Source organism: Micropterus dolomieu, linkage group LG05 (genome assembly GCF_021292245.1).
Source record: "Micropterus dolomieu isolate WLL.071019.BEF.003 ecotype Adirondacks linkage group LG05, ASM2129224v1, whole genome shotgun sequence".
NCBI lineage: Eukaryota > Metazoa > Chordata > Actinopteri > Centrarchiformes > Centrarchidae > Micropterus > Micropterus dolomieu.
In genome coordinates this window covers 250455-263114 of record NC_060154.1, presented here as the reverse complement: position 1 = coordinate 263114, position 12660 = coordinate 250455, and the positions used below count along the sequence as shown (strand labels likewise).

General features: G+C 43.6%; 1 protein-coding gene and 1 long non-coding RNA gene across 2 annotated transcripts in view; one reads left to right on the top strand and one right to left on the bottom strand.

Annotated features, from left to right (window-relative positions):
* The window catches only part of LOC123971350 (FRAS1-related extracellular matrix protein 1-like), a 42734-nt gene extending 33466 nt beyond the window's left edge, over nt 1-9268 (bottom strand). The window contains exons 1-5 of the mRNA XM_046050106.1: nt 9047-9268; nt 8780-8976; nt 8475-8700; nt 5018-5089; nt 4706-4850 (exon numbers count right to left, since the gene is read on the bottom strand). Of these exons, the coding sequence (XP_045906062.1) occupies nt 4706-4850; nt 5018-5089; nt 8475-8700; nt 8780-8976; nt 9047-9227 (821 nt within the window). The 5' untranslated portion in view covers nt 9228-9268. The remainder of the gene's footprint in view (nt 1-4705; nt 4851-5017; nt 5090-8474; nt 8701-8779; nt 8977-9046) is intronic.
* A 1152-nt stretch (nt 9269-10420) lies between these two features.
* Nucleotides 10421-12253, top strand: LOC123971356. The gene is made up of 2 exons (XR_006825169.1): nt 10421-10558; nt 11871-12253. It is a non-coding gene; the product is annotated as an uncharacterized LOC123971356 (long non-coding RNA).
* The last annotated feature ends 407 nt before the right edge of the window (nt 12254-12660 follow it).

The window sequence follows — 12660 nt, the reverse complement described above, 5'->3', positions numbered from 1 at the left end:
CATGCAAATGCCCAATTTCTCCTTCAAATGAAAATATTATGGGTGGAGGAGGAGGAGGAGGAGGAGGAGGAGGGGGTGGGGTCACACCCACTCAAGCAAAGCGACCCGCCACATGTGCACACACACAGGTTGCCTCCCCCTCTCCTCCCCCCTTCTGCCCCGTGCCGACTCCCCTGACCCCCCCCCCACAAAGCAACTAACTGACATCTGATCATTTCTCTTCTTACTAAACATCTTTCACTCCTCAGTGGCTTTCGCATCACAAACAGGGTCTTATTTTAAAGCATAATTCTGGTGACATCCTAAATAATTCCTCTTAAATCCCAACAACTTGTTAGTTCGTCTCTTGGCTCAGAGGAAACTGGTTTCTCCTGAAGATGTAAATCTTTTAAAAACACCTCACAGATTTATTTAGTTTCATGTTTAAAGCAAGGACCTGCCTGGTATATCAGGTAGGTAGATCGAATTTCGCCAGCGAAATCCACGTCAGCTGAAACAGACCATTTTTATCCACACATCAAACACCAAACATGTAAATGAGCTTATATCACAACATAAATGGCTAATCACTGTACATGGCTGCAGTTATTGCCTTCCAGATATCTCTCATCTCACATCGAGACCGACCACAAGGAAGCTCACTCAAATCCCAAAACTCACCGAGCTATTACAGATAACAACAACAACAACAAACGCACCAATATACATTTACAGTTACAACCGCTGACTTACATTTGCTGTTTTCTGTGTGTGAAAAGATCCCTGCGGGCCGCCATATTGGCATCGCGCTATAGCTGAGCTCTTAGGTTTCGTTTCTCTCGTCAAAATGAAGGAGAGAAGAAGTGCTGCTTTGGAACAGACAGTCTTTTTCGGCCTCTACAGGCCGACCCGTAGGAACTACACAGACACGACAACAATTCGTCTCTTCAAGACGAAGAGAAAGAGCCCACTTACAGCCCTGTAGGACGTTCTGTTCTCAAGCTGTGGCCTGTAAAGCGTGGGAGAGCTTTTGGTCACAGGAATATTGACTGTTGTTATCAGTATGTCAGTGTTTTGGAAGCTTTATGTTATTTGGTGCGTGGTTGTGTGGAGAGACAACATATAAATAGTAAATATGGCCAAAACATGGACATTCGCTTGGTATATTTTAGAAATATTGTGTAATATGTAATAGACTGATATGGGTTTTTTGGGGGCCAATGCCGATATTAAAGTGAAAAGGAGACGATTTATGAGCCGATATTTCGATTTGGATGGTAGACCCCTTTACTGTATAAACTACACTACATTTATGTTAATAAAATAAATTACAGTCTCAAAAGGTGAACATGTAAACAGTTGCACATCAATAACTAGTGAGAGAATAAGCATGTGTATTTTCACTTTACACATAATCTCCCACAATTTCAATGTAGCATATTCACATCTAGTTCATCCCTTTACCAGCACTCTTTAATTCCAACCAAAGCTACGAGAAACCATTTCTTAACCACCATCGGTATAAATCATGCTGTCTATAATGCAGTGAGCTGCTGTTGAATGACTCTAATACAACATGACTGTCTGCAACTTTGAGATTTCATTTAACTAACGTTATCACTACAACCAGAGCAGTTACGGCTCAGACTACAGCGTTTCACATCTGCAACGTCACACGAGACGAGCTACAGGAAGCCGTGTTAGATTCTTGTTTAGCTCACGTTTATTTACATGTCCGCGCTGGTTTAATAATTTCAGACACGCCGACTAACTGCAGACAGGCAGATATATTTAGAATAGACCAGAAACTATAGTTTAGCGGCTCATTAACGTTAGCGCTCCTCCACTGATAAACAGTGTTCTGACGATCTATACTGCCCTATCGAAAAATGCTACCTTATGTGTTCCCTTTACCAATCCCATACAGGTATAACTCTTAGTATTATGACGTCTTCTTGATTATATTATAACATATTTTCAGGGGTAGCGAATTCTGACAGACTACCATAATAATGATTTTATTTTTTGATGTTGCTGACGATCAGCCGCTGTCTCGACGGCGTGCCCAACAGCAAGGTTTGCACAGATTTATGGGCGTGGAAACAGACCACGCTTGTGGGTCTTACGCATGCACAGAACCGCAAAGTAGCGCATCTCGATAGGTAGCATAAATAGACAAAACACTGGTAGACTGCGGTCAGCTGATTGTTTTCTTCTGTGGTTTTTGTGGTGAGGCAGTGCTGTTAACAGCTGCAGCGCGCCCTCTGGTGGGCAAACTATGCAACACCCATGACATGAGTGAAGTATCTAAATCTATGTTTCTTTTTTAATAGTCATACATCTGCTGTTATAAACGGTCGATGCCTATTAAATGCAATTAGCTCATATCGGCCAATAATATCGCCCGGCCGATAAATCGGTTGTAAATTATTATTATATTAATTATTATTAAATATTATTAACTTGTTTCACTGATAACTGTTGTATATTAGTTTCTTTTCATCAAATTTACAGTTGTATTCCAGGTGTATTACAAGATATTCAGTTGCATTATAATGAGTTGGATGATTGTTAAAATATAGATTTTATACCAGGTGAGGATGAAAATATATTTTCCTTTATTGCATCTCCATTTACTCTTTAATAGAGAAATAAAATTCCTGACCTGTCAAAGGAGACCAGAATTATGCATCTAGGCCAAATGGTCGAGGAGTTTGTTATTTTAGGCGTTTTTCCTGGAAATAGGTGTCTGTGTTTAAGAGGTTAAAAAGCTCAGTAATTTCCTCAAACAGCTGCTCGCTGTAGGTTCTATCAGACAAATAGGAGGCAGTAGTGCATTTGTTGGGGACAATTTTCAGCGACGGATGAATCCACATGGGATGTCAGAATAAACTACAGTGTGTGTGTTCATGGTGATGAAGGAACATGTGACCCAGTGCAGCAGTGAGGCTCACTGATGGCTTTTAACAGTTTCTGGACAACAATGAAGCTCTATGGCTCAGGCTGCATCCACACTAACGTTTAAAACGAAAACAATCTCCATCCACACCAGCGTTTTAGCTGCACATCAGAATTGATCTCCGGCTATATTAAAGAGGTGGTATTCTGCTAATTTTCAGGTTCCTCATCCTATTTAGAGGTTGTACCAGAGCAGGTTTACATGGTTATATTTTTGTCCTACTGCACATTGCTGCAGCTCCTCTTTTCAGCCTGTGTTGAAGGCTTCGTTTTAGCTATGGAGTGATACATCTTGTCTCTAAATGATCTTTGTTGGGAGTTGCACATGCTCAGTTCCTAGTTAAGGACTACTAGCCAATCAGAAGCAGAGAAGGGCGGGTCGGCGAGAAGCCGGTAAACGGCTCGGGTTCAGCCGTACGTACTGGAGCGAGAGTTTCAGAGCGGTGAGTTATTAATCTGTATCCATAAAGTTTTAACTGAGCTCTGTCTCTACATCACAGGAACAACTTTATGTCCACTGACTGCCTGGAGGGTAGCTAGTGTTTGGAAGGGAGAGGAGAGCTGTGTGCTGCAGCTCGCTGTTTCTGAGGGCGTGTCGGAGGAGCCGCTCGGCGAGCGTTATATGAGGCGCGTTTAGCTTTCATCCCTGTGACGTCACAGGGAGGCTGGACTACAAACGAGCTGTTTTCAGTTCAGAGCAGTTTTCTGTAGGAGATGGGAACTCACTTTGGGCTTACATGCACAAAAAAGATATTTAACTCAGTAAAGGAGAGGGGAAAAGCCAAAAAGCAGAATACCACCTTCTTAAAATCATGTGACCGTTCACGTACACTGAGCATGTGCGTGCCAGTGTAAACAGGAAGCAGGTTGTCTACTCTGCAGCTGCAGAAGATTTGTCTGAAGAAGAAAGTTCTACTAGAGACGAACGATGAGCAGCGATGGTGGAACTGTTACTGAGAGGAACACGGGAGGACAAAGAGACGGTGGCGTCGCAAAGTAAATACGGAGACATGCAGAGGACAATTGAAGAAGTGTTATTTACACAGTACAAAGTTTTTTCATAAAAACACCAAAAGATAAACTCTGCCAGCAGCAGCGTGTTTCTGCTTTGCAAGACTGATAAGAACCAGTCAGGAAGCCAAACGTGAGCGTCATTGTTTTCACGTGTCAGCACTAACACGCTACCCCGGAGTTTAAAACCAAAACGGGGTCGGCGACGTTTTCAAACTTTTCCGTTTTAGTCTGGAAGGGAGGCGGAAACGTAGCAGAAGTGAAAACAAAAACGAAGCAGTGTGGATGTAGCTTCAGAAGAAGAAGAAGAAGAAGAGACACACAGGACTCGTTAGTGGATATGTTCAGTGTTGACTCTGCACATGATGTTTAAGATTAAATATAAAACAGCTTAAAGTGCAAGTTTCATGAAAGGCTTAACTCTAAAGACGGGTCAACACTCATAACCAGTAACCCGAGCCTACATGCAACTTGTTCACATATCCTCTGAGAAAAAAGCTTTTGTTTGCCAGATTCAAGCTTAATATGTAAACTGTCATATATACACACTATATATATAAAATATATAAAATAGAAGCCATCAGCATAAAGAGCAAACATCTGTGTCTGACCCTGACCTAAAACCTCACTCAGTCACGTAGTTCCAGAAATATCATATTAACACGGATTAAACAGTAAATCCTCATACAAGCTCTGAAAAGCCACATCTGTGTGTTCCTGTGTGTGTGTTCCTGTGTGTGTGTTCCTGTGTGTGTACTTGAGCAGTCGCGGCGTCTCGTCGTTGACCGGCAGCACGGTGACCCACGCCGTCCCCTGGACTGTGTGGACGCCATCTGTCAGCCGCAGAGCCACGGCGTCCTTCAGGGTTTCTGTGTCATCGTGCATGTACACGATCTTCATGCCTGCAGGGGGGGGGGGGGGGGGGGGGGGGGGGGGGGGGGGGGGGGGTTAAGGACAGCAGGTGAAGAGGAGGACAAGGAGGAGGAAGAAGGATTCGTTATAAATGCACAGCTTCTTTTACTTAAACACATTTTAAATAGTATTAATTGTGTTAATATAACAGTTTTACCTCCATATACACACATACTGTACATGTACATAACAACACAGTGCAGGACAGGCAGGACGCTGAGGGCTTCTCCTTAGAAAGACAAATTTTGATTGATTACCTTTAAATCCTCGCCTTTATTTTGTCCCTACATCTCAGGAAGACACAGTACATATGGCTCAAAGCACTGCAGACTTCTGATTGGTCAGAGAGAATCGACACTGTCCACTGCATCATCATTGCGTGTGCCAGACCTGAACAAACCCGCCATTTTTAAATAGTTTACCAGAGACTGTGAGATATGGGGCCTTTCTCAATCTGTGTACTGTGAAACTAATCTACTGTCCCAAAACACAAGTTTGCATTTTGGCAATAACAGTTAAAATTCCCGGAAGTGTTCTCGACACGCTCATTTTACCGAGGATGCATCTGTTGGTAACTTGTGTGAACTTGACAGCAGAGACATCCCAGCATTCACTTCGGCTTAAAGAAGCTGAGAGAGGCCGACAACAGAACGTTATTTACTATTTTCGTACGTTATTTTATCTCTAAATCCACTTCTGAGAAGTTTTGAGGCGAAAATTTAACTGTGTAGATGCTGAATATTGGCAGTTATACTAAAATTGATGGCGAATTGAAGATGTGCGCAAACGTTTTCGGAGTTGAACCACAGCTGTAAGATAGTTTTAACGTGTACCGCTGTTATTCTGTCATTAGATTCGGAGTAAGGTTTTAACTTAAATCAAGAGACATCTGGATGATGTACAGAAATATCTGGTCTTGTGAAACTTTGGAAAAAATAAACAGAAATAGAATGAAAGGGCTGTCTTTATTATTATTATTATTCTTCAGACATCGTTAGTTAATTATTATAATAGCCAGGCTTCATCCTCTGAAACAAATATCTCAGAACCGGGTTTATCGTAGGTTTTAACTTACCAAAATATATTTGTAAATTAAGTAAAAATTATATAAAATAAAAGCAAATAAATAGCAAGCACTGTGACCACAACTTTACGCTACTTGCTTTTAAAGCCTGGCTGTTATAACAGCTGGAGCTCTGCAGGCGGCCTCTGTGCTGGAGGTCACCGTCAGCAGCGTTCTGCGTGCTCGTGACCTTGCAAGAACGTTCTCCTCAAGAACACAAGTCCGTTCTTTGCATTCTTAGTTTTGAGAAACACCCATTAACTGCAACGAACACAGCTGGAAGCTTTTCATACCGCTTATCTGTCTTTACGTTCTGAGGAAGGTGTGTGGATCGCTGGTGTGTGTGTCGCTATGTACTATCTCTGTGTACTGTCTGCAATGGAAAACAGAAGACAGCCAAACCGAGTCGAGGCGAGTTGAGCTGACACCAGCAGTGGGTAAGCGCCATGAGGTCATCAGTCAGCAGGTCAGTGGAGCTATAGATGTTTCTAGCAGCATGGCTCTATGAATGTCTGCCTGTCAGTCGATCCACCACTTTGGGCCACACCTGTCAAACCCCCCTTTTTTCCTGCGGCGCTCCTGTATATCTCCTGTTTAACGTTTCTAAACCCCACCAGGCGGTATGTGTGGGCAACAACTTCTGGATGCATTGCCTTTGGTTTATACTGACATGCATGCATCCCCAGAGGGAGATGCTAGTGTGGCTAAAAAGCTAATATTCATGGATTTGTCACTCCTAATATTTTTTATTTTGTTTATACGGGATAAACAATGCTCTGAGTTTTGGCACTACAGTTCCCAACATGCTTTGGGTGATGCTAACAGGACGTTTAATGTTGCCATGTAGTCTGAGAGTTAGGGTTGGGGTTAGCGCAGCTTGACCGCCGTCACTTTTAGTCTATATTTATATCCCTTTAGTCTGTTATATTTAAGGTCACATTGTAGGAAACAGTCACAGGATTATTTTGGATACTGAAAGAAAACGTGATTATTTTGGGTGGGAGAGAAAACCGAATCCTGAAAAAGCATGAAGTTGGGTTAATTGGGCCTAAGCCCCAAATGTTTTGTCAAAAGCTCCGGATCTTTTAGGTTTTTAAAATAAGTTCAACTTTGTTTCATATCCCCTCCGTCTTTCTGACTGGAGCGGCAAAACAACAAAGCAAAAGCACTTTTACCGCGGCGGCGGTAATGCATCTTTCAGCCGGTTTGCCAACCGCTAATAAACACTAAAGAAGAAGAAAAACAGAACTCTTCTTCTTTGTCGTCCTGATAGGCGGTTGTTGTCTGTGTTGTTTGACTGATTAGAGCTCACAGCTCATGGAATCAAAACCCTAGTATCCCAGAATCTATTAGAATTTCAGAATAAATCATTTATTTGAGATTCTGGTGCTCACAGTTAACTTTTCCACCATATTAAATTTTTTTTTTTGAGATTTGAGATGCTCCCGTACTGCTGTAACAAAAGTAATAATAGGCTAGTTTAATTAATATCACGTTTAATGATGCCAGAAGTAAATGTTAGAGAATAAGATATGCATTTAATATTGTTCTTTATGATGATAAGTTTCTGATCAGAGGAGGACGGTGGCGACCATGAAGGAGCTGAAATCCTTAAAGTAAATTAGGGATGCAAACTAGTCCTTTTATTCTAATGAGAACATTTTATTTTGGATTTTATTGTGCAAATGAAATGCTTAGTAATAGAAAAATAGATTATTGGAAGATTTCGTTTTATAAATCGCACCGACAATCAAATGGAATCATGATGATCAGAAACTGTTACACCATATTTCTACCTCATGTAACTTTAAAATAGTAACATCACATAAGTTACAGTTTGTCTCTTTTTAGTTGCCAGGAGAGAAAATGAGTGATCCTCAACATTTACATTAACTACAGCAGGAGAACGATTAAATAAAAAATAGGTTGTAGCTCTACAGGACGATTATTTTCCAAAGAAACATTCATCTTTTCCTAGATAGTATTTAGTCATTCTACCATCTCAAACAGAGTTAAAAATAGTGCATTTAGTAGGCTTAATGGGAAAAACTCTCCCCGGGGAGGTATATATTTCATCTTTCAGGAGTCTGAAAAAGTGGTCGGTGTTGAGCAGGAGGAGCTGAGATTTGTGAAGTAAATTAGGGATGCAGATCTGTCCTTTTCAGCTGATGAAGAGACGATTTTAATGTACAAATGAAATGCTTAGTAATTATCCAAAAATCACATCGAAAAAAGATGCTTTATATGTTTTATAATTGCAGCATCTGAACCGTTGGAATCGGATCGAATCGGATGGAGAGGTGCCAAGAGATTCACACCTCTAGTGATTATTGGGCAAGATGTTAAGTAAAGATTACGAGGAGTGTCGTTTTAATGCTGCTATTTATACGTTCAGAGGATTTATAAACATCTACCTTGAATACGTGGGAGAAGATCACGATCAAGCTCAAAAGTTCAATTACACAGTGTTTTTAAACCTCGAGACAAGATCCCAACATAAAAGTCTTCTTCTTGTGAGCATGAAGGGGCGACGAGTTGGCGTCTATCTCACCCTGTCGGAGCTCCTGCAGGGTGAAGGAGGTGACGGGGAGGCTCCTCTGCAGGAGGTCGGCTCCCATCTGCTTGTAGCGGCTCATCTCGGTGCCGTAGATGCCGTTGATCAGGCTGCCGTGAGCCGGCGGCTGCAGCACGGTGAAGGTCAGGACGTCCAGAGGCGCGTCCAGGTCAAAACCGTTCAGTATGGACGGAGTCAGCTCCCTCATCCCGCCCTCCTTCACCTGCGGGAGGCGGAGAACAAGACTCTCAGATCTACAGCCCTACGGGGTGGTGGGTGGGGGGGATGTACGGTGAACGTACGGTGAAGTTGGCGAGCAGCAGCGAAGGCGCCTCGTCATTAGTTGGACTGATGATGATGTAGAAGGGGACGGGGGCGGAGCGGTGCAGCCCGTCACTCACACTGATGGTCAGCTGGTCGACAGTTGGCTCCGCCCCTTTGCTCTCCGACTGGACGTAGTTGATGAAACCGGAGGTCAAGTGGACGAGACTGAAGGATTCTGGGAAACGTTTAAAAGGTCAGGCGCATGCATAAAACACACACTAACAAACACACACTAACACACTGACCGACTCGGACTCCTGCGTTGCTCTTCTCGGAGCCGGGCGTCGGCAGCGTGTTCTCCAGGAAGCCGTGGCGAGGAGGAGTCTCCAGGTGAAAGGTCAGCCGGTCGGGGGGGCTGTCAGGGTCCGAGGCCCCCAGGAACCCGCCACACAGACAGGCGGAGGAGCCCTCGTCCACCGCCATCATAGACTCACCTGGAACGAGACAACAACAACAGACGCACGCAAGAGTCGTTTAGCTTTGCAGAGACGGGTATTATGGGTACTGCTGGAGGACGCTACTGAAGTAAAAGCACTAATACCACTCTGTTAAAACCCTTAAATTATTATAAACACATTCCAAAGGAAAAGCAGCATTAATTAAAAGACTAATCGTTTCAGCTGTACTTGTAGAAACATCATTTAAAAGCTCCTCGTGTGTTAATTTGTGAACTACAGCCGCCAGATAAACGTAGTGAAGTGAAAAACACAATGTTCCCCTCTGAGATGCAGCAGAGTAGACGTAGAAAGTATCACGGACACAAAAAGTTCCTCAAATTGTACCTAGCTATAGTACTTGAGTAAACGTCTATGGGTAACCGCAGAGGAGGAGACACACAACCTCCCGATCCTGAGCTGATTGGGCGTCCTTACGTTTCGGCGTCGTACTGCCGCTTTAAATCGCTGCCCATGAGTTTTCTGAATATCTTTGTTGTTTGCTAGACGTGACGCTGCCTCCGAGTGGACGCGTATGTTACACTGCTAATATATAAGAGTATAAAAGTAAGAGACATGCGAGCGTGTCCGAGTGACGCCTGTTCCTCCAGCTTAATGTTACTGGATCCAGCCAGGTAACTGGACGTGGGAACGGCGGAGAGACAGGACGGAGATGACCGGACGGAGATGACCGGACGGAGATGACCGGACGGAGATCACAATCTCCCATTCCAAGGAAAACGCTCCCTTGGAGGGCAAAAAGACGCTGCTCGCCAACCAGGAAGCAAGTGACACAGTGTTACTTTGAGTTTGTTACTTTTGCGTTGCCAAAACGCTGGATGGTTGTCGTGCTTTCTGATCAATCGAGGAGACGGATCAGAAGCACGTGCAGTTTGTGTTCATATCTTTCTTTTTCTTGAGTTGAAAGGTCCAAATAAAATCTGACTGCTTTTGCAGCTCCTCTACGGGGGAGTCGCGCTGTGAGCCGCTATGTTGGTCCGTTGTTTTGGCCTCCAGGTCACCGCGCATGTCACGTGACTGAAAACTATGAATTGAGCCAGGCGGCCACTCGCCGTCCGTCCCTCCCTCCCTCCCTCTGTCAGATGCTAATGAATCCATCACTCGCTCCTCTTCCTTCACGCTGCTGCTTCATTAATGCTGTTAATTAACAAACACAATCACCTCTGCACCTGGATCCATACTGCCGTAATCCACGTGCATGTGCTGTATGTATACGCCGTGTGAATGTGTGTGTGCGCATTAACGACGGACAGTCCTGAATCTTGCTGATAAACCAGCGCCCGCCGAAAAATAAGAAACAAGGTAAAGCCGGATTCCTCTTGTTTCGCCACGCTAATGCTCTTACTCTGCGTTTTTAGTCACTGCTAATTAATTAGACCGAGGCCCCCTAACTCCAAACCCCCAAATCCTAAACCGTGCACTGCTCGGCGGAGCTGGTGTTGAGTAAATGGGGAGATATGCTGGCAGGATTAGAGTGTCATCCCGCCGCTGGTAGCGCCGAGGTAATCCGGCCAGCGAGGCGAGCTAGGACACATCGGCTATTGTGAACGAGGGATGCGCTTCTTTCCCCCTTTTGTTTCGTACAGACGCTCATTGTCCGACCGTCTCCTGGGACACACACACACACACACACACACACACACGCGAGTGATAATCTCACCGGCTGTTTGTGTGTGTTTGTGAACATGTAATACCTGCAGACAATAGACAGATTTCACTTAAAACACGTCAGTGCCAACCTCGTTAGCCTGGCTGACACGCTGAGGATGACACACACACACACACACACACACACACACACGCCAACAAACACCCACAATGCAATGTGCAAACAATGAGCCTTTGGACTGTAAAGCTAAACCCTGCAGATTCACTCCCACGCTGCAAACAGAACACGACAGAATGGATTTTGGTCTGAGATTCGAGGTTGAATTCAATATTCCAAATTATTGTTTTAAAATGAGAAATATAAAAATTCCACTCGTTTAGTTTCACTGGACGTTTTTAGAGCTTCAGGATCTCAGAGCTGCAGGATCTCAGAGCTGCAGGATCCCTTGCAGATGTTTTTATCTGGTACTTTTAAGGCCGTTTAAAGTTCAACAAAGACGAGATGTGAGCAGCTGTGTGAAATATTTGTACAACCAACCAACCATCCACCACGACTCTCTCACTAAAAGGTGCGACACAAAGAACTCGGCACCAGCAGCAAAAACCGAATGCGGCAGACGAAGAAAGAAACAGGAAATAAAATCCTAAGAGACTAAGACCACTTGATAAACCTGAGCTTTCTACTGTGAAGCATTCTGACATTTTCCCAAAGCCTATAGTCTGAAAATGAGACTCGATAACTTATATATATACACATATATCACTGTGGTGAACAAAATCTGTCCTCACAAGTCATTTTGTCTCACATCTGTATGACTAGAATCAAGAAAATGCTCCTCAGTCTGACAATATTCTTCACAGAAGCTGATTTCTGTTGATTATTTCACACTTCTGGCAGATTTCTCCTTTTAGGAAATAAAGATTTTTATAGAACACAGGAACAAACATGCCAGTGAAATGTCTCTCTCTCTCTCTCTCTCTCTCTCTCTCACACACCATCTCCCAGTCATCCCACTGTGTGTCCCAGTGGTCACTGGTCTCCATTGATAGAGCTCCTCCAAATCCCTCTTCTTGGCTCCGACTCCGGCGAGACTGATCATCCTCCCCAGGAGAGAGAGAGACTGTGTGTGAGTGAATACCTCCCCCCCCCCGTGCAGAGTGTGCGTTGGGCTGATAGGTGACGGCGTTTCGTCGAGGTCAGAGCTGCTCCGCTGCATTAAGAGGATTGTCAGCGGCGAAGAGCAGGAGGAGTCGGCAGGAAGACCGACACATGCACACGCACGGGGAGGAAGAAAACCTCCTCAAATCATTAGAAATTAATGTTTATATCATCTCAGGTCCACTCTCACCTGATCCAACAGAAATAATAAAAATCTATGAAAAATGGCACCAAGTCGAATTTAAGACTTTTTCAAAACCTTTTAAATAATCACACAGAGTCACGTTTAACATCAAGGTCACACCCTCCAAAGACTGAAAATATGAGAGTGTAGAGATGACGTGACCACACGGCCAAAAATGTCATCACGATAAAAAGTTTCATTTCTTTCGATATCGATAATTATCACGATGAGGATCAAATCGTTATTTCTTTCGAGTTTACAGGCTGAAGCCTGATGGTTATTTTATGTTGGTCGACTTTTCTTTATGGCCAGAATGGGACACTTGATTCCAAACAGCGGATCACTTCTCAAATCTGAGGCAGAACATTCAAAACAATTATGATAAAATCTTTGTCAACAAATATGCACGAGTAAAATTAAGTAAAAGCTTTTTTCAGTTCTTTTTCACTAAAT